The 23097-nt window shown below is 46.2% G+C and overlaps 2 protein-coding genes across 2 annotated transcripts in view; both read right to left on the reverse strand.

The window, feature by feature from the left end:
* The window catches only part of LOC144735177 (carbonic anhydrase 2-like), a 527023-nt gene that overhangs the window by 69542 nt on the left and 434384 nt on the right, over nt 1-23097 (reverse strand). The gene's annotated exons all lie outside the window — the stretch shown is intronic.
* The window catches only part of LOC144735243 (transcription factor E2F5-like), a 30205-nt gene continuing 7348 nt past the window's right edge, over nt 241-23097 (reverse strand). The window contains exons 3-10 of the mRNA XM_078617738.1: nt 17309-17470; nt 15545-15588; nt 12691-12755; nt 10380-10581; nt 8872-9027; nt 6214-6252; nt 5574-5609; nt 241-4034 (exon numbers count right to left, since the gene is read on the reverse strand). Of these exons, the coding sequence (XP_078473864.1) occupies nt 3919-4034; nt 5574-5609; nt 6214-6252; nt 8872-9027; nt 10380-10581; nt 12691-12755; nt 15545-15588; nt 17309-17470 (820 nt within the window). The 3' untranslated portion in view covers nt 241-3918. The remainder of the gene's footprint in view (nt 4035-5573; nt 5610-6213; nt 6253-8871; nt 9028-10379; nt 10582-12690; nt 12756-15544; nt 15589-17308; nt 17471-23097) is intronic.

Here is a 23097-nt window from a genome sequence, read left to right on the forward strand (position 1 = left end):
GCGAGGTAATAAACATCTCGCCACTACGGCGAGACGTTTCGTACGGACGGTGCACACCTTCACATTTAAAGCAGAAGGGACAACATTTGGTTGTTAAAAACGCTTACTTTGTGACGCGCTACAGAACCACACAGGGTCGCATTTGAAATGTAAACTTCAACAACAAAGTGGGGAGTCTGAGAAGCAGAGTTCCTAAGCAACACACGTACACATCACAGCATTCTTAATTCACAAAAGGAGTAAATTCACAGGTTTTATGTAGTCAACGTTTGTGCATGCTTTCGATACTCGCAAATAAACAAGCAGGGTATGTTGGTAACACCACTTTATAACGGTATTTGGCTCAACGCAGCTTATCTGGTTAAGGGGTCCTCACTCCACCCCCCACTACCGAGTTACACAACCGTTGTGTTGAATTGCCAAAGGTGTAATGTGGCGAATAGTTTATTTAACCGACAGTTTATTCAACGAGATCTGTTCAAGAAGTGGCATGCGACTGAGGCCAAAGTACCGCTCATTTTGCAGCGGCCGCCGCCGTAAAGGTTTGACGTCTCTAAACCTCCAAACTGTTTTTCATTATTCGAACAAGACGAGAACGAATGTTGTCAGAAATGCGGATGTGGCATTTCAGACTACGGCTCATGAACAGAGACCAACGTTAATGCAAAAACAAGAACTGTTGTGTAAACGAACGTACAGAGGTGCAGCCACTGCACTGATACTTTATTTTATACAAGTTGCAAGATAAACAGACCCGGATCGAAAATGACTTCTTCAAGAAAGTATGCTTATGAACGTTGGCAACTCTGTTTTCGATCTCTAACCACTCCTGTCCCGATGCAAATTATAAAAATTTTTACAAACGTGACCCACGAGGGCCTATGAAAGGTGATATTTCTGCATCGACAGCTGGATTCTGGTGAATTTCCAAAACAGTTTTAGAAGCATCCCACCCGCACCTCCGATTCCAACGGTTCGATACACACACGGTGACAAAGAAGTTCAACATACATACAACATCACACCTGTCGGCAAACTGATAATTAACCTGGTCCTCTCAATTTCTGCTAGCATATAACAGTCGGTAAATTGCCTGGCCTCTGAATTAGGTGAACCCAGTATGCGGAAAACACCATGGACTAAAAGTTGCCATGACGACTTAGCGGTCATATAATATGGACCTGCAAGCTTTTTGATTTTAATCGCTTTTGAGTGTGATATCGGTACAAATGTGAGCACTACATTTGCAGCTTTGACAACAATCACTTGGTGGAATTTCAATGACACCGATGTGTGTGCTGTGATAGTTCACTGAGCCCGCTCCACCCGAGTCCATTCAAACACAGGTTTGAACACGGATGAACCAATAAATTCACCAGGGGTTGCAGAGACAAGGGACCTGTGCTTTTCTTTGAAAAAAAAAAATCTGCAAGGTTCATGTGGATTAATCAGGACGGATTAAACAAAGTCTGACAAAGAAATTTAATAAATAAGCACGACCAAAGCAAGCTTTGGGTGCTTAACATAAACGTATCTTAGTAAAAAAACAACACACGCACGCGTGCGCACACACACACAGTAAAGTAAAAATAATCACCGCAATGAACCGCAAACAAAAAACATCATCACATAAAATGTCACAGTAAAAAATAAATGTACAGAAAGTATAAAGGCATGGATAAAGTGTGGTACTAAATAATTGTACATTTCACCATTTTGCTACATTCCACTTGGCTCTGTTGTGGCACGACCAATGGAGTTGACCTCGTCACTGCCAGGGGAGTGGCTGTTGTTGCCATCCGAGACGACAAACACATCCGTTCAATTCGCAAAATAACCAACAGGCATCCACCCCCCCCCCCCCCCCACTGCACCGTATCAGTGGCAAACGTACGGTGCTTCGGTCTTCTTGCGATTCACCACTCGCACTTGAACGTTGAATCGCCGGTCCAATCTCGTTGGAAAGGCAACCAATTAACAACACCCTTGCCTGCTCTATCAGCTTTAGATTCCCTACTCTTGCCATTGTGAATATAAAAATAAAAAACGAAACTCACGTAATACAAACGCCGAACTTATAGATAGGCCAAGCACCCTAGCAAATGTCACCACATTTCAAATGTCAACATTTCTGACCCAATATCGAACGTCCCTTATTATAACAGCTCTCTTTAAGGCATCTCACACCGAATACATTCCACCCAATTAAAGTACAGTCTACACATCCACTGGCAGGTGAAGCTTTGCTATAATTAATTCGAAACAAAGAGATGAACATAATCATAATAAAATAGTCATATATATATGGGTCTTCCTCAGTCATGGTCCTTTGTTTTTAGAGGCAAGCAGCATATTGTCGGTTGAGATATTATTGACACTATCAAATGGGTCGTACTATCCCAACGTACAATTTAAATGGAATACAACAGCCCACGTAATAATCGCATTTGTCGACGTGTACAAAGACGGCAGTCCGAAGGCTTACTCTCTGCACGTTCCGTTGCCCCGTGGGGATCAGGCGAAATGTAATGAACGTGAAGAGTCCTGTGGATGGTGAAAATTATGTAAAAAATAAAAAGGCATGCCCTATGCATAGCTGTGGAAAAGCCAGTCTAATTGGAATAGTGATTTGCGTTTCCTCTTTCAAAACATCAGGTGAGCATGGAAGAGTCGGCCATATACCCATCATGTAGATTTGTTCTTTAGTCGCCTGCAGCGGAGGCCCTTGTTGCCAGCAGCGTCATGAGCAAGCAAGTAATGAACAGGGTCTGTGCCTGTTGACTCGCTCTCAAACATTGATCTTGCCGACTCGCAAAACAAGGTGTGCGACAGAGGCAGAACCGCCCCCCCCCCCACCCCAACAATCAAACCGCTGGGCCAGTAGGAGGTCCCGGGGGAAAATAAGTGATCTCAAAACTTAGGACTGAGCAACTACAAGACATCTGAACAACACTTCTAACCACGCTCAACTCGGTTAACCTTTTTATTGCATGAACGCAATAATCTCACAGATGCCCTGTACTTACCCCCCCCTCCCCATATCCCTGCTGTGAAATATTTCTGCCGCTTATTTTTTTGCAACCGATGTCGACAAAATGTACAAACAAAAATATTCAACGACCAAAATACAGAGACCTCTAAGAACACAATTTCCCGTAGTAAGCAGTAAATTAAGCATACTTTTTGTTGCCATAATAAAATGTACATCAGTTTCCATGGTCTATTCAATGCCATGAATAGTCCCATCCACAACAAGGGCACACAATGTTAAATCTCATCACAATGATGCGAAAACATTTCCAATTCCCGGTTCCTAATTTTAATGCGGTTCCAAATTTAAGCCTGCAATGTTTATAGCAAGGTTACATCAAACCAACATGACAAAATCAAGAAAACATTGTGACTGACCGTTTTCTTCTGTTTCAATTTGGCACGTGAAAGCGGAGCTCAAACATCTGGCCACACTGTTCACTCCAAGGTGACTTTACAGTTTATTTGATCTACGATTCCCGGAGACCAAAAAAATCCAGTCTCTAAGAACTGTCTGAAAATCCGTACCCTGTAAAGAAAACCTTTGGAACTGGCAATTCCATGCCATGTTTTAAGGCCTCTGCAACAAGTGAAACCTCTTTTCATTCTGAAAAATGGGACTTAGAAATTATAACATAATGTGTGGACCGAGACCGCTTAGGGCAGTAGGAAGGGCAGTAGTCTTGGTAAAGGCACTTCGATCAAAAACATTTTGGCAGGACTGAGAATCTGTTCCGAGTCTCTCAATGTCACCGTTGTATTTCGCTCAGTCCATCCTGTCTCACGCTTTGAAGAGGAGAGAAGGGTGGGAAGAGAGCGTATGCACGTGGAAATCAGGATCGATGGCGCGCCTCGGGAAAACCTTCAAACGGTGGACGGCACTGAGCGTCAGATTCCCAGGATAGGCACGTCAAAGAGGTCACAAACGCCCTCAGTCTCGTCCAGGTTGAAGTAGTAGTCGTGGTCCGCAGGAGGGGGAGACAATCGGAGCAGTGGCGTGAACACTGCGCGCGGTAGAGTGACCAAATGGGAGCGGGGGCACGCACGCACACGGGTGTTAGAATTTACATCAGAGGTCACAAACGGGTTTGATTCCTTACCCGTACCCGGCCGCACCAGGGTCGCAAACGGCTACCCGTACCCGGCCGGGTACGGGTAGCCGGGTATCGGGTAGGGTACGGGTATCGGGTACCCTGTTGCGACCTCTGGTTTACATGTGAACACCGGGGCACGTGTGTGCGAGTGTGGGGAGTGGTAGTGTAGCGGTTAGGGTGCTGTGCTATGAAACCGGCCGCCCGAGTTCGATTCCTGCTCACGGCCAACACCAGTGACGATTATCTGAACCGTTAATGTTGTAAACAAAGGCGGCCGGGCGTCGTGCTGGCCACCCATCCCCGCATGTGCCGTGCCAGCATTCATAGGTGCTCGCTAACAACACTTGCCCCAACAGACTGTTAAGGCTACACGGGGGATCTTTGTTGTTTGTGTGTGCATGTAAAGCACGGCAAGTTTAGTGGGGTAGCACAAACTCCACTTATCCTCGCAGCAGCAGCAGCGGCTTTTGGCCAACCATCAACAAAGACGGCGCCACAGCAGTGTGGCAGTGTGCTGTCAGATGCGCCTCTGTGGCCGTCTGAAGTGCTCTTTTCTTCCGATATTAGGAAGCCACTGGAGCTGTGAACTTTTAAAATCTAGATTGAAAACTAATTTCTTTAGAACTGATTTTTGTGTTTAAATTTGTTGTCCTTCCCCCGCAGCACCTCTGATTAGCACGGTTGGCTAAGTACGGTGGAAAAGAAGTTCAAAATACATACTTTGTGCTGGCTGTATGGGGGGGTACCGCGCACAGGTTGTTATGCGTCATCACCCAGGCAAAGATTTACACCGTGAGAGTCACGGACTAAGTAAAAGTAGTAAAAAAATATATATATCTAGAAAGGGCATGCAATTTTATGCCTGGTTATATAACGAGACAATTTCATAAATGTCCTTGCTCAGAAAATGTCCTTTAGTCTCGAGATAAATATTCACTTACAACATGGTGAAGAATATCTATTAATCGTAATGCAGCATCACTTATTTACCCGTACATTTGTAAAGAGGATCTTAATTTGGGATATATTAAATGTGAAAAGGAAACTGGGCATAATCAGAGAAACTACACGAGCAATGACGCAACACTAAAATACATCTCCAGAGATTAATGGTAGACAAACCCATTTTGCTGTACTGCCATCTGCTGTCCACCACGTCAACCTACACAGGGCTAGGTGATATCTTTGCAAGACTCACTAAGGCCACCTCTCGCAAGGGATGGATCACAGGTGTGGGCCGCCAACCACCGCACCAGGAAAACGATTCTAGTTTAAGTCGTTCATGACCCATGTACGCCCATCGACAAAACTCAAATGCCGTGTTAACACTCAATCACTTTTCACAGCCGTTTTCTCAATTACGCTCGAGGCAAGGAGAGAATCCTTGCAGTGTTTGCATTCGTGTGATCCCTGAATGGCAAAGGGGTGGAGTGATGACGACAAACTCACCGTCCGAATACATGAGCTCATCAATGAAATCTCCCGCTGTAAGGAAACGCAACAATGGCAGAATTACCTTGGGTCAACGTACAAACAGAAGTTACGGGACAACAAGGTCTGCCACCAATACACGTTAGGACTATTGAGGTTGGAACTTCCGAAGGAAAGCTAAGTAACACATTCCTGCGGAGGGAGCTGGTAGGAACGTTGGGTTGCTCGGTCAATGGCCAGGGTCAACGGCGGCGTGGTGTATTCCGCAAATATGGCCGACTGTGAGGGCGGGCACAAGCCGGCGTGAGTAGGTTAAACGTTGAGTTTTATAAGGGCACCACGGGGTGACCAGCCCCTCCCCTCCCCACCCGGCCCCACCCTGCCCCTCCCCACCCAGCCCCTCCCCACCCTCCCCTCTCCACCCAGCCCCAACCTCCCCACCCTCCCCTCCCCACCCAGCCCCTCCCTCCCCACCCAGCCCCTCCCTGCACGACGGACGGACACAATAATCCCCTGTGGGCTGGTGTAACCAGGAGGTTCCTACCAGTATTAGTTATCGTTATACAGAGCACACAGACCACTCAGCAATGCTGTGCAACAACTGGTGGAAGCGACGATGTTTAATGTGCACGCAAGTGAAAAGGATTGAAGAGTATACCTTTTGACGGCTCGAATATATCTTTCGGCAGCTGCAGACCTGAAAGTTAAAATGAAAGCCATTAATAGGTATCCTTCACGCACTACGGGCTTTGCGTGCTTATAACTTAAATCCATAATCCTCCGAAAAGATTGCACCTTGTAAAAAAATTTGTATTATTCTGATATCGAATCTACTCGTGATTAGACTTCCAGATGATGATATATCACATGTCATATAAATTTTGGATCAAATCACGCGGATATCTGTTTAGTATCTGCACAATGTTAGTGCTAAAATAATTGCAAATAAATATTACAACAGTATACACGTAAGAATTTACTTTAAAACTGCATTTAAATCATTAATATTTAACATGTGCGCGCATGTATAACTTGGTTTTGTATCTCATAATAGTCAATCTCAAACCACGTGAAACAAAATCATCAACTGGCCGAGCGTTAGATGCCATTTAATCTCAATTCAAGAAAAAGTAAAAAAAAAATCGGTACACTATTTACCCATTTCAAAAATACTGGCACGTTCACACAGTCCCATTGTGCAGCTCCGCACGGTCATTGAAGTATGACAACGGCAAAAGTTGGCCACAGACAATGGCCCAGAGAGACCTCGAAATGGCCACAATTTATAATGATAATTTTTAGAACATTTCATTTAATGCAGATAAAAATATTGTAAAACCCAATAAGTACTGTTCAACACAGAGGCTTTCACGACCACTATTATCCAGAGCTTTTTTTGGGTGAGATCGTGTAAATATAAATGTGTCGTTAAAACCGCCACCGCCCGACACAGCCGAATAGTAAGGTTGTTACGTAAAACATTAATTGGTGTGTACTGTTTATGTGACTAAACTTACTAATTGGCTGTGCCGGGTGGTGGCGGGTTTAACGAAACATTCAAATTTACACGATCTAACCCAAAAAAAAACTATTATGCCCAATAAGTATTCTTGCTTAATTTCAGAGAACCTACACGAAAGATCCGTCCCCGTGTGTTTCCGCAGCCGAGGGTCGCCTTTTACTCATTTACACAGTCCATATGTACGACACAAAACGTTGAATTCTGCCTTTTTTTTTTAAAGCCCTCTTTTGAAAAGGCGCACAACAACAGAAATGCTGGCCCGTCGCTCGTCCACGGTGGCACGAAAACGTGAAAAAGAAGTGCCAACTTATGAAATGGAGAAAGTGCTGCCAACGTGCATCATTGTGCACTACCAACACTGGAGCCACTCATTCCGTGCCAAGGGCATACAATGGCACCCCCCCCCCCCCCCCCCCCGATTGGCGACGGGTTTTAGAGATGCAAAACCTTTATTCCCCGTCGAGGTCCATCATGCGTTTTAAAAAGAGTTACCCCCGTGTAGCTGGCGTGCACGCCTAAACCTCCATCCATCTCTGTTGCCTAACACTGTCTGCCCGTTGTGTTCTCTTGAACACCACCCTCTGTGTACACGGGTCACCAACGATGGAGTTCGTATATATAAAAACGCATTGTTGAATAACACAACGTGTGCGCGAAGATTCATGGGGAGAACGTGCATTTTGCATCGGAAATCAAAACTAACGTCTTTATTTTACGTGCTCGTTGAAGCTGCAACTCGAATATCAGAAGGTAATGAAAATGACAAAGAGTTAAAGGATACATTATATTTAAAGTTATATAACTTGGATGGAGTTTATAAAAACCTGGGCCGTATCAGGTGATGTTTCAGTTGTCTAATGTCGCACCTCAGATTAGCGCAATTGGCTACGTACAGTGCGCGAAAGACCTTCAACATGCATCCATGAACGATAATGTAAATTACGGAAATTGACGCATGTTTGAATTTTTAAGTTCACTCGCACCTATGCTGTCTTCAGGTCAAAGCAACAAAAATGTGCCAAACTCGTGTTCAAATATATGCATGAAACAGAACTGTCCACATTCCAAACTGCGTCCACACCATCAAATGAAGTCTAAATCATCCGCAATAAAGCCTCAACAGAAGCTAACAATGTCTGCGCTTGCAAAGTGATTGGATGGGTGACCACAACGCACAAATGGATTGTCATATGGCTTACGGGGCTAGGTGGTCGGGATACAATCGGGTCGTGCGGCAAAGTCCATTGCTGTACTGTGATCCTAGGGTTCCCACGTTCACGTGTGAAAGTGTGGCCATATGACCACTACAAAACACAAAGGCCTGGGGAGAGGCCCTCATCTCAAACAGCGGATTGTACCCAACGACACCGACGACGAACATGCTGCACAACTCAAATCCTTTCAGGCAGCGACGGCAGCCCCAGTGCGTGCGGCAGAGGTCGCAAACGGGTTTTGATTCCTTACCCGTACTCGTACCCGGCCGCACCAGGGTCGCAAATGGGTACCCGTACCCGGCCGGGTACGGGTAGCCGTTCCCTACCCGTACCCTACCCGAAATGAGTGACAAACGGCTACTCGCCAGTGACTCACGGCCTACCCGTACCCGTACCCGGCCGCACCAGGGTCGTAAACGGCTACCCGTACCCGTACCCGGCCGGGTACGGGTAGCCAGGTATCGGGTACCCGGTTGCGACCTCTGGCGTGCGGCGAGACGGGGTGGGGGGGGGCGGGGAGGAAAACGTGGATGAGCTTTTGTGGAAAATCCTCTCGTGACGGAAACGTGACGGCACTCACCTTCCACCGTCTGCGCCTTGATGGGCTCCAGCGCCAGGTGCAGGGGTTGCGGCTTGCCTTGCGCTTCTCCAGAGAGGGCATGACTCTCCGGACTCTGGGTGCACATTGCCTGCCCCCTCATCGGCGACGGGGGGTCGCTCAGCATCAGGCTCCCTGCTGCAGCAACAACAAAAAACGCACAACACACACAACGCGCACGGCTTCAATGCAAACGTCTCGTATGTCATAATCAGTGGCGTGGTAACGACATCGGCTCGGGGTGTGTGCGGAAATCGGTTAGGTAGGGGGGGGGGGTGCCCACGATTTTATTTGTCTCGATATACAGGGCGCTTAAAAATGTTTTTAACACTTCTGAGAATTTGCAACACCACGTGAAATGTGCCTCCGGGCTCTGGAGACCACCTGAAGAAGATTCGAGGCACGCGTTGACGATGATGGCGAACAAGTGGAGACTCTCTTACCTTTTGAAGCGATTAACATACACTTATTATCATGTTACATACTTCCATTAAAACGATAGTCCCATATAAGTGTTAACATTTTCTTGAAGCACTCTGTATAATAACCTCGAGGCTATTGTATATCGTGGCCTCTTCTTGGATGATCACATGATCGTTACACTCACGCCTTGAACGTTATACAATAAACTACTATACAGGACACATCGGGCTCTACGGAGGCCCGTTGTAAAGTGGTTAGTCGTTAAGAGGGGTGGTCGTTAAGAGGGGTTCTACTGTACGTTTTATTGAGGATGTCAGGCAGAGTGTTCACAACTTACGGTCGTACTCAAGTGTGTGAGATTGTGCTCCGCGTGTATATAAAAAAGTGATCACTTGAACGGAGGGTGAAAGTGTTATCCCGCATAATAATTAAAATGTATAATGGCCATTCCATGCTAGGATCTCAATGCGCAATGCATGAAAAGCAGGAAACAAAAACAGGACCAGGGGCAGGCAACCGACCGATACTCAAGAGGGATGGCCACTTTTAAAGAGGTGGATTTTGAAAGCAGACTTAAATATATCTACCAATTCAGATTTCCCGATGTCAATTGACAAGGCGTTCCATGCGCACGTTTCCTCGAAATATCACTGATGTAAGAATAGTGTTAGTGCCAAGATGGAACCCCGCGTTCTAACTGCTCATGAACTACAGAATGTGCAGGACAAACGCACGTCGGAAAGCATCCCGAAAAATCCGTCCGCACACGCGCATGCTTTTTCTTCCTTGCGTTTGTTTCGTCGTGCACGTATGTACGTATGTAATGTTGCGTAGCCGACCGTGCTAATCGGAGGTGCGGCGGTGGGGGGACAATTAGTCCTCCTGCGAGGCCGACATGCAGCAGTCGTCCCTGGCCGCAAGATCCTCAGCGTGTGCCTCGTCGCCCGGACGCCCCAAGAGCGAGAGAGCCGCCCCCCACACACACAAAATCCACGCGATGCCGCACGCCCGACAAGGCCGCACGACCGACAAGGCCGCACGACCGGCGAGCCCGCACGTCCGCTCACCGATAAGCCCGTCTGTCGGCATGGGAGGGTTGGGCCGCTGAGGGAGGGGCGGGAGGTGCCGTGTGGGTTGCGCCATGTCGTCCGGGGGAGGCACGGGCACCACCACCGGGCTGCACGACGACTCCTTGTTGACCAGCAGAACGTTGATCGGTCCAGACTGGCTCTTCAGGTGGATCTGGTACTTTCTGTGGCCATTAGAGCTCTGCAACAACAAGGGCACGGACACGAAACGAGAGACGCGCATCCCAAAGAGTTTCACCTCCAATGCAATCTCATCGGCTATCTTGGGTGCCATGTGAGGGAGGGGGTGGGAATAGTGGTGCAGTTGTTGTATGTTGAACCGTACGTAGCCAACCGTGCCAATCGGAGGTGTGGGGGGAAGAACAAACTAAACACAAAAAGCAGTTCTAAAGAAATGAGTTTTCAATCTACATTTAAAAGTGCAAAGCTCCAGTGGCTTCCTAACATCGGAAGAGCGTTCCAGACGGCTGCAGAAGCGCATCTGAAAGCGCGCAATGCGGTGACCCTCTCCGTTTGGTGGCCAGCCAAAAGCCGCCGCTGCGAGGATGACCAGATTTCACGTGATGGTGGCTTATGTTCCTTGACGAGATCAGCACGGTGTTGTGGTTCACTTGTGCCAAGCACTGTGTGTAATGAGTGCGACCTTCTTATGTACTCGTTCGGCAACCTGAAGCCCACAAGAGGGACACGGTCGGATCTCGCTGTTGGCACGCTGCACTCACACACTTCACGTGTCCACTGCCGACCTCTGAACCCAGAGTTGACCGTGGGATGGGCTGCACATTCAAGTTTGTCACTGGGACTTTACGTGAGAAAAATCCTAAAATGTTCTTGCAACAGATTTATCCATCGCTTCAAAACGTGTATAGTACCCTCGAGGTGGATTGCAACTTACAACTTGCTGAAAGATTTAAATTCAGTTTTATATTAACGACCTCGTTAAACCCATAGAAATGTATTATTTTACAATGAGAAGACAGCCAGTAATGAAGCCATATACAGGATTCAGAGATTGTGACACAGTGCCACCTAGGGGCACTACTGACTAAAACAATGGACACTGGCGATGGGACTAAAGACGCTTTGTGAAATGCCTTTTGTGATGCAATATATTTGTAAAGTATTTGTGTGTACAACACAAACATGTAGTTACACGAACACGTAAAAAAAACTGTACGTGCAAACATGTCTAGATGATTACATGCCAGCTTAAAGCAAAAATGTATTAGTTTGTCTAAAGCAGATTGCAGACAGGGAAAATGCGAATATTCATGAATGTGTTGAGTTAACTTTAACTGAATTAAAACTGTAAAATGCAATGCTACCTTATTACCAGGAAATTACCCAATTAGGTTTGCGAGCAATTTTGAAATTGTAACCGTGCCAGCGACACACACGGCCTACTTGATTCTAATTATTTCTCAGGATCTTTCAAGATCCACTGGAAATAAGCACGATGGCGAGTATTTGTTGGTAAATACACCCGGAGCATTAACCCTTTCCTGTGCCGAGACGTCTGCAAGTTGCAGGGTGGGTGTCCCGTTCACCGCTGAATCTCGGAACGCGCAAGCGGGTTAGCGTTAATTTTATTTAGAGGCATAGTAGCGCCGCTGTTTTTAAAAGATATTGTACTCGGACCATAGAGAACCGTAGCGACACGACCGCCACACTCGATATGGTAGCCGGCACCAAAGTGTACCACACCGCGTGGCCTTGTGAGAGCCTCGGTACCGATGAAGTTATTTTCGTTTTTCTTCCGATTCCGTACAAGTACGTCATCGTCTAGGCCTCTATACAAGGAACGAAACAGGTGGACTTCTCCACAAATCTGGCTGTCGCCTGATGAAGCTGGTTGTAATTACTGGCGAAACGTCGTACTCAAAGATTGTAAATTTTGTGGCTTGGCTCTCCAACACACCGGCGTGCTGTACTAGTGACAAATTGGCCACGTTCTGTTTACGTGACAACCCTTACTAGTTGGCTGTGTCGGGTGATGGTGGGTTTTAACGACACATTTATATATTTATACGTGATCTAACCCAAAAAAAACCTCTATTATGGATGATGTATGTGTACGTCATCTGAACGGAATCGCAAGAAAAACTGACAATGCAAACGAATGTACGCGTACGTCATCGGAACGGGGTAGGGTTAACCAGGGCGGCCGCTGGGTACAAACTGCGAACTTCTGCAACATCAACGCGCTATCACCCCGACCATGGCATCGCCTCCGACGTCAGCGCCCAGACCGAGTTTGTTTTGTCAGACAGTGGAGAACGCTTTTCCTTACCGACTCGGGGACCGGAACTTCCAGGTGGGTCCCAGCAGGAGCTTTGATCACCAGCAGCGTGTCGCCTAAACGAAGAACAACACGTTTCTCATGGCGTTCGAGTCACAGTCAATCACACCTGAGATGCACCCCACGTCGGGAGCTCACAAGTGACGCCATCACCATCTATCCCTCTATTTAAGGAACAAAACAGGAGGCTTTCTCCGCAAACCTGGCTGACGCCCGACGATGCTAGTTGTAATTACTGGCGAAACGTCGTACTCAAGATTGTGAATGTTGTGTACGCTCCAACGCGCCGGTGTGCTGTACTCGTAACGAAATAGCATGTTCAGTTTGCGTGACAAACCTTACGAACTGGTTGTGTCGGGTGGTGGCGGGTTTAACGACACATTTACACGATCTGACCCAAAAAAAACTGTATTATGGATATTGGTCGCGAAAATCCACGTGTTAAAATGCACCTTATTATTTGCAAGCATCGCAAATACATGGCGATCTATTTCTAGGTAATGCTAGGTAGACTTGCTGACCCGCCCTGACTGGAAACCTGTGAAATAGAGCTTCATAGGTTATCGGATTCCTACAGTCTTAATAAATATTCAGATTCCGATAGTACAGAGAAAACAACATTATTTCATGGCCTCTACGTGTCTCCATCTAATCTCAATAAACTGATTCAAATAAATGCGCTCTCTCCTTTGTAAGACTCGGAGCCATTGCTTTCACACAGGGTCAATGACCTCTTGAAAATAAAACAAGAGGGGAAATCTTGATTTGAAGCTTTCGTGACTGCAAGAATCCATACTCCTTGGTTCTTTCGGTAAAGTCACGTAAGTATAGAATAAAACAGTCTGCCTCAGCAGCAGGCCACGCTTTCCCACCTGATGACGGACACTTGTGTTGCGCCCAAAACGTCGCGATTTATTTTATTGTATACCTACGTGACTTTACCGAAAGAACCAAAGAGTAAGAGGGGAAATGAGAAATCAGTGGGATATTTATAACTGCAACAGTGTAAATTTGGAATTGGATGTGAATTTTTTTAGCAATTTCCGTCAAGAACGGCAGGTACTATCGATTCAAAGCGCTCGTGTTATTTTCTCCATGGCAACAAAAAAAATATTTTACACAACAGCGCATCAACTCTGAGCTGCCATCCCCCTATCAGTGAATGCCATTATCCACTGTGGCATGTTATCTTTTGAATCACCAAGAAGTGGCCGATAAAAGTATTTAAAAAATCTATCCTAGCCATTCCAACAGTCAATTAACTATAAGGTTTTTTTTTTGGGTTAGATCGCGTAAATGTGTCGGTAAACCCGCCACCACCCGACACAGCTAATTAGTAAGGTTTGTCACGTAAATAAAACATGCCAATTTGTTACGAGTACAGCACACGTGTGCTGGAAAGTAAACAGAGATAATTTACCATTCGAGTAAGTTTCGCCAGTAATTACAAGAACCAGGCAATAGCCAGTAAATTTAATGAATAATATACCAACCCTGAACCCTTAACACGGAGCAATTTCCACATTAAACTGAAATTAAGCTGTTAAAGCATTGCTAAAATACGTTTCAAAGTAAACCAGCGGTGGAATAAATCAGCAGTAGCCACCACGGCAGGAGAGGAAGCCCAGGCACATGTGGCTGTAATGTTCTTGTGATGCTGTTCTAGATTTGAAGTTTTCGTGACTGCAAGGATTCATACTCTTTGTTTTTGTTTTGTCATGTAGGTAGAAAATTCAAAATAAATTAAATCAAAGCGTTTCGGAAGCAACACAAGCCTCCGTCATCAGGAACGCTACAGCAATTTTACTGGAGCGGTTACACCTGATGACGGAGGCTTGTGTTGCTTCCGAAACGTCGTGATTTAATTAATTTTCTACCTACGTGTCAAAGGCACCTTATAAGTGCAAATAATGATTATTAATGATGCCATGATGCATCATTATTAATCATAGTGGAGGGCGAAGCATGATGCTTCAGATAATTCATTTTCGTAGTTTTGAAAATGAGGTTTACGCCATCCATACGATGGGCTGGGACAGATATTTTGTTTGCAATTCTTTTATAACACCGGTTGCGAAAGATCCCATAACGTAAGGGGAGAGTCCTTGCCTGGACGGGCAGTTCACCGATATCGATTCAAGCAAGCCTGACTGCTTATGAGACAATGAATGCCGAAAACCGGTCCAAAGTTTGCTGGCCGTCGAGGGTGGGTGATTTAAAAATATTTGCATTCGTGTTTCAACTGCTGTGTCAGAATAGGGTATCGAACCAGCAACCTTAGCATTGCAAGTCCAGTTTGTTCAACAATTACACTCCTACAAATCCCCAACATAAGTATACATTATTTAAATTAATGTTTGGTAAAAAAAAGTACTTTTGACACCATTAAATCACAAGAACAAAAATTCCTAAACCTACAAATATTTGGTATGGATATGTGAAGGAGACATACTGTCTGCTTATTTATTTATTCTGTTACGACACCAATTAGGTTCACGTAACATTGGTAAGCACTCCTTATGAAAAGCACAATCATCCTTTAAAAGCAGTGGTTCTTAACCTGGCGTGCACGCACCCCCCCCCCCATGGGGGTGCAAGATTCCCTTTCTGGGGACGGGGGATGCGAGACATGGCCAGATTTTTTTAGAAGGTAAATCATCGACACACAACTTAAGCACGGGCACGTAAGTTACAACTACTTTGTTTCATCAAACCCTGTGTATTTATGAACATTACAAAAAAATACGTTTGAGATCCAAAGGGGTGCAAGGCTGCAGTAAAGGTTAAGAGCCACTGCTTTAATGTGTCAACCGTGTTCATTTAAAAAGTAAATACAATCCCCCACCTTTGAAGCATTTGCAGAGATCTTCATGGGTGAGGAACGCGGACGTGGGGTGTGTTCAGGAAAGCAATCGGCAAAATCAAACTCTTATAAAAAAAAAAACACCCGAGCAATCCATTTTAAACTTAAGATGTCTGTGTGACATTCAGCGTTACACACGGCACACAGCCATATCGCCGAAACAAAAGTTCCTTCAATACCTTCCAATGCAATGGCAAAACACAACGGTTCAATAAAAGCTACACAACTGCGCCCTTAATAACAACTGCATCAACTTGGAAACCATTACAAGGCAACAATTAATGAGGAAATACATTATATGAATACGTGCGCCACATATTGAGGACTATTGTGAGTCATTGGCGACATGCCATACCTGTAAACCCCTTATCAGTGCCTACCTTGCGATAGACCAATTCAGACCTTAAATGTTCACCCATATTGAGACGGCTGTATGCTGTATGGACCTGAAAACTCAAGTTTCCCTGTTCAAGAATACAGGTAAATCGTATGGGTTGACAAGTATGACAGGCATAGGTAGGCAGATGCAGGCCAAGTGGTCGAACGGTATTGCAGAGGTACACGGTTCGAAAACCAGCTTAGTATGGAGCGGTAAGCCGGGTAGTTTCCACACAGGGTTACACGCTGCTGTCGAAAAGATGCCACTCGACTGATTCGGAATGAGACCTCTGCTGTGAAGATGGAGCTAGTCAAAAGCCGACTGCCCAGTTATGGAAACCTCTGCACTCTATCCTCAACTACCCCAGCACTCGTGCAGAGCGGGCGGAGGTAGTGGGAGGGGAGTATTGATGATATAAAATACCCAGACATGTGCTTTGTTTTTGTCGGTGCTGATGGTTAGGCCCCATCTTTTGAGTAGCATGCCTCAGGCTCAGCAGTAGCATATCAAACTCCTTCTCAGGGTAAGCAGCAATTGCCAGATCAGCATACATAACATGATTCACCAATAGGGAGCCAGACCTATTGCATCTATACCAGATTGAAATTCCACCCGTAAAGTCAAGCCTCTCTCCTCAGCATGCCTGGAGAGGTGACGTCGAGGACTAATCCTTGCCGGGAGTTTTCCTGGCAAACTGGAGTGGAAGGGAGATACCCAAGAAGTCGTTTCACTCAGTGAAAGTTCCCCTTTTTTTAAACGGTGCGCACCATACAGCATCCTTCCAATCCTGCGGGAAACCCTCCTGTGGACCAGAAGGTTCAAATGCTGTCACCTAGGGCAGTCTGCACACAGACACCACCCCCTCAGCAGCTCGCTTGATAAGTCATCTCTGCCCGGAGCTTCACCTCCTCTCAGGCTCTGGACTGCCCCTTCGCGTTTCCTCAAGCGATGGCACACATCCGGCAACTACTCACAGGGCTGCACAAAGGTAAAGATCCCCCGTGTAGCCTTAACAGACTGTAGGGGCAGCAAGTGCTGTTAGTGAGCACCTATGAAGGCCGGAACGGTACACGAGGGGTTGGTTGGCCAGCACCACGCCCGACCGCCTTTGTCTCCCCAGTGGCGATGTTTACACACCGCACCAGGTACTCATTTGAGGCTGAGTCGACCTAGGGGAGGCCCAGGACCGGTTCAGATAATCGTCACCGGTGTTGGCCGTGAGCGGGAATCGAACTCGGGTCGCCAGGTTCGCAGCGCAGTGTAGCGCTAACCGCTACACCACCGCTCCCCACACAGGGCTGCACACACACACAGACACACACACAAACAGACACACAGACACGCGCGCGCACGTCCACAAAGGATATTTGCTGTTGTCAGAGTCCTCCGTGACGTTGCGAATGCTCTGCTGCACCCACAGGCGCTGCTGATCCAGCTCCCTCTCGCGTTGCTCCAGATCTTCGAGCTCTTCCTTGATCTCCACGAGCCGATCGGAGATCTCCCGCGTGTTCGCTCCGGGTCCCACCCCCCTTTTAATTGGACGCACAGGCAACCATGGGGACACACGGCACGATAGACGTGTTTGAGCTGTAGTCTCAACACCGTAACATGCAATGTGGATTCGTACCATATCTACATGGGCACTGCAAGTGAAGATGATATATATGGGCGCCATGGTGGTGACATGTTACATATCCCTCCTGGTATGCAGGAGGTCGTGGGGTCGATCCCGACCCTGACGCCAGAATGTTTGGAGTTTGCACGTTCTCCCTGTGGTCGTGTGGATTTTTCTCCGGGTCCTCCGGCTTTTCCCTCCACATTTAGAATAAAAATGCATTTAGATTATTTGGCTGCTATATATTTTCCACGTGATAAGCCGCGTCGTTGAACTATCATTTGTGTACCAGATGGCTTCTGAAAAAGAGCTCAATAGCTCAGTGGGCTTTTTTTCTCTGTCTATAGCAAAGTCATAGGCAGAGCAAAAAGAAAAGTATTGAGCATTGACTTGAACAGGAGGCAGGGGAGTCGACAGCACAGACAGATCAAAATATTGGAACAGCATTGGAGAGTTAGTGACATCCCAGCAAGCGATGGCAACTACAAAATAACGCCTTGGACATTGGAGTCGAGAGTGTGTAGAGGATAGTCGAGTGAGATGAGAGGCAATAGTTCGAGGCAGAGGGGACTCCATGGAGCAGTGTTCTGCATTGCAGCGGCCCCTGGTGGCCTTTAGTGCGGCCCCCGACAATACACAAATGTGAATACACCTCATCATGCTGTCAAACACCAAATGGTTTCAAATAATGTGCGACGGCCCTCACACTGATGCCTTTTCGGCGAAAGTGGGCCCCCCTCTCAAAATTTGTGAAGAACGCTGCCATGGAGGATCTTCAAGGTGGTGAGTGTGATCTTCACATTTTCCTTGGATCATGAGTCAACAAGAACGAGAATGCACTTCCAATCAACCTTGGAAGATTAAACACGAGCCATGGCACGATCGATCGTAATGACTAAGGTTGCCGTGGAATTGACGTGCAATAAACCTTAGGTATTTAACTTGCATGCATATGCCAAACTCAATTGCAATGCATGCAATATAATCGGATCTAGGAAGGTAAGCAGGGCTGACCCCAGATAGTGCCTGGAAGGGTAACCACCACGCACGAGCCAGTTGTTACAGGCCTGCACGGTCAACTTGTTTTCTGACGGGAGCACGTCCGACACTGCCCGCTTTCAACTCCCAATTTATATCGAGGTTCACCCAGCACCAATCGAGCTCCAAAATAGAGCAGGGGCCAGCCTCTCTACCCCACGTCAAGTGTCGAGGGTAGACATTGCGTGTCGTTATAGCAGACCCAATTGCTCAAGTTTATAAAGGCTGCTCTTCGACAACAATAACACGGTCGGCTACGTACGGTGCGAAATAAGTTCAAAATACATACATATATTATGGATACATATATTGATTGTTTAATACCATCATCCATCTCTCACCGACGTTGGCTTTGTACGAATCAGGCTATAATGTGTGAATACCAAATGTGCCCTTACACAAAATGTGATATTAATAAATAGGCACTTTTCTTGAGTTAACACACGAAGAGAGAAGTAAATAGACTGTGCACTCTGCAGTAAAAGTGTACCAAACAAAGCCTCACTTTTACGTACTCACAAAAAGTTCAATGCCCACACCTGGGCAACAACTGTCGGATAACAGCGGTTGTAAAAAAAAAGTGATAAGAGCACTGGGAACACTGGGGAGCCAAACGGAGCGAGAGTAAACTTTTACACACCACAACGCCGCCGCGTGTGTTTAATGTCCTGAGGTTCTGTCTTGAAACCCCAACACCGCAAAGTCAACAAACCACAAGCAAGGTAGACCACAAATAAGCGCCTACGGGCAAAGTTCACGCGCTTGTGTGATACATCCAAGACCCATGCCGACATATTCATCAAACCGTTTTCCTTCCTGCGATAAATGCTGTCAGCGTGCAGGACAAAGCATTGCACTGGATATGGTTCACTGCCGTGAAGGTTGAAGTTTTCCGAAACTAGACAAAAGGATAAAAAAACGACAGGATTTCCAAATCTTGCCACCATCTTTCCAGTTGCTAACCATTGGGGTAAGTTTTATGATTGTTATAAAATGGGAGGCAAGGCACACTTAGAATGTGCCACCGGTGTGCAAGATGTTAACTCCCTCGTCTGGTAAGTAGGAGGTCGTGGGTTCGATCCTGACCCTGATGCCTGTATGTTTGGAGTTTGCATGTTCTCCCTGTGGTCGTGTAGATTTTTCTCCAGGTCCTCCGGTTTTTCCCTCCACATTTAGAATCAGCATTCGTTTCCAGTATTTGGCTGCTTTAAATTTCCACGTGGTAAGCCGCTTCGTTGAGCTACCATTTTGTGGCAACATTTTGGCATCGTTCATTATTCTGAAGATTAAAAATAAACCACACATGGCTTCTCCCAACACTCCTAACCATCATAGAGTACTTTAAATAATTATTTCTAGGAGCAAGAACTTTATCAACATTTAATGACTTTTAAACGGTGTACAATATGCATCAATTCCCTCCAACCTTGACGGTTAAGGTGTGCTTTGGCTGGCTGCCTGCATCATGAGTATACAGCGTGTACACTTGCTAATGCGCTAGTAATGTCCAATGATCCCTTTGTAACCAATATGCATCCTCTATCAGTCATTACACACTGGCAATGTCTCTCACATCCAGTAGGGAGTGAACTGAAGACATGATTGCAAGGTTCTGAGCACGATGCCAGAGACAGCTCAAAGGAGGCTGCACAACTGTTTTGGTCGTAGTAAAATGATCCGGAGCAATTTTACAGTCCAATGCATTTAATTGAGAGCAACTAAAAGATTGTAATTGCTCCAAAAATAAATATATGGTTCTTGGAAGTTTGGTCAAACTTTCTAAAAGGGTCATTAGAATTGTTGCTGTGAAAATTAATCTTTCCATGATACAATGTGATGTTCCATTTTACGATTGTGATGATTATCGTGATGTCAGTTTCCTTTAACTTTGTAATTTTATCTCCAAATGTTCTCACTTTGCTCAAGTGCGTTGATGTACTTAGAGTACGAACAAAGACTGCTTAAAAGTACCTCAACTGCAGTTGCCTTAAAGGCCTGCAAATTATTTTTGTTACTTTACAATCCATAACACCTACAAACGAAATGACGTCATATAATTGCCATGCCAGCCATTCCCCTTGAATTAAAACAGTGAACTTTAATTTTGGTAAATTTCAGAAAACGAAATAGGTTCAAAACTATATTAAAGAATGATAACAATCACTTAATGAAAACTTTTTTTTTTTAAACAGACAATACAATTATCTGTCTCTTGAGACACAGACATGTCAGTCGCAGGCAGGAGAGAGAGAGAGAGTCAAACCTAAGCCTGGGCTAGAGAAGGAGAGAGAGAGCAAGTTAAGGTGGCCAGAGGGAGGACACATTCCAGACCGTGGGATCAACAGCAGAAAATGAGTGATGAACCCACTGAACAGTGATTTGACTTGGGGCTTTGACGAAAGGATATTTGGTTGCTGGAGTTGAGGGCACGTGGTGAAGACAAATGCGAGTTGAGAGAGGAGTGTTATGCGGGGGGGGGTGGCGAGTCTGTTGAGGATTAATGCAATAAAAAGTTCACGTTTACACGTGTGGAGAGAACACACGACCGTGCTCATATCAAGCAGACGCATAATATCGATGTGATATATATAGCAACATTCACTGACGTTAAAAAAATGTGAGCCTTATCGGCTGTCAAGAGAAATGCTGTCAGACGAAATAAACGCATGCCAACTGGATTCCTCTGTAGACTGTTCATTCCCGCACCTCCGATTAACACGGCTGGCTACGTACGGTGCGAAAGAAGCTCAACATATGCACATACATTCGGTTTACATTGTGTTTAGCATACACAATTTATGTTTTTTTACAAAAAAATGTACATCTCATATTTTAACTTTTTTCCTCGACAATTACAACTCTGGACAAGTCGCTTCATCACCGCGTCAGCATACGCAAGCCAACATTCCACGACGGCGATGCTTTCACAGAGCGGTCCACCGTGTGTGCGTGCGTGTGTGCGTGTGTGCCTCAAGGTGCACATGGCCTGGCACAAGCGTCGTGGTGACGTCGCCGCCACTTAGTGGCGAATGGCGGTTGTGTGTGCGTATGCATGTGTGTGCGTGTGTGTGCGTGTGTGTGCGTGTGTGTGCGCGTGTGTGCTCGTGTGTGTGCTCGTGTGTGTGCTCGTGTGTGTGTGCACCTGCACCTGCCACAGCCGCCACGGCGCAGCTCGAGAGGACGGCTCGTCGTTTAAAAGCGGCGCTCGCCTCAAACGCTCGAGGCAACGGCTACGCGGCTTCACCTGCAAACGCACGCCTGGCACCTGCGCAGCCACTTGCCCACTCAACAGACGACGGGGGAAACGGACTGCGCGAATGTGAGGGGCCCTTCAATGACAAGAGTGCTTTTTAAAACGTAAAGGGGCGCAATTCTTGCGGCGTGCCATTGCTGGCAGAAGAGCCTCCATTTGAGGGAGCGCCGGAGAACCCGTAGAGAGTATTTTGGCCTACTCTTCCACGCCAGCCATAGATTTTTGGGCACAGTGGCAGTACCCACCCTGTACCCAAACAGCATAGACGCTGTGTCAGTTTTGTTGCCAGATAAAAGGGGTAAAAAACCAATGATCATATTTTGCTACTGGCAAAGGAGGTTCCAATGGTGATCAATTAAGTGTGGAGTATCCATATATAGAAACTGCTGGGTGGTGACAGTACTCAGATTGTACCTGTTAGTATATACAATGAACATGGGTACAAAGTTAAAAGGGAAATTTGGAGTAATATTTGTTGTCAGGATATGGGCATAATTGCAGCTCCTCTACGGGAAAAATGTAAACGGTTAATCTATCTTCATTTGAAGCTTTCGTGACTGCAGGAACCCATACTCTTTGGTTCTTTCGGTAAAGTCACGTAGGTAGAAAAAATAATAAAATAAAGTTAACCTAGCAAATCAATTGAAAGTTTAAATTTTAAAAGGACGATTTAAAAAAATAATAAAAAATGTGTTAATATCGATCCTTTTAAAGACTTTACCTATTTTTCGTGAACATCAAACAATAATGTCAATCTCTCTCTGCTCGATGAGCCTGGGGCAGTCGCCCTCTGACAACAACGGGGGCAGAGGAGCGACGCTCATGACAACGAGCGGAGCGCCGGGCGGCTAAAACGCAGCAAGTTGGCATAGGAGGGGGCACAGATGGTGCATCGGCCAGTCATTTCAGTCAGTCAACCCAAGGTAAACCTGCCGAGTCTGTCCTGTGACCTCCTGCCAGCGCGCGTTCGACACTTCACGTGGCCTTAAAGTGCACGTAGCCTGGCACAAGCGCCGTGGTGACGCCACCGCCACTTGGTGGCGAATGGCCGATTGTTGCTGCAGTTGTTGATGAGCCTGGGGCAAAGCTCATCTCCAACAGCAGAAATTCTACATTCCTATGGCAGGGGGCAATTTATCCACAAGACAACCATTGTTGTGCCAGGGTACCAGAGATGATCCAGCATCCTTTATGCCCTACCTAAGATGGCAGACCGCTGGTACACGTGCTTGAAAAATGTACACCCATCA

This window comes from Lampetra planeri, chromosome 54 (genome assembly GCF_965212315.1).
Source record: "Lampetra planeri chromosome 54, kcLamPlan1.2.h2, whole genome shotgun sequence".
NCBI lineage: Eukaryota > Metazoa > Chordata > Hyperoartia > Petromyzontiformes > Petromyzontidae > Lampetra > Lampetra planeri.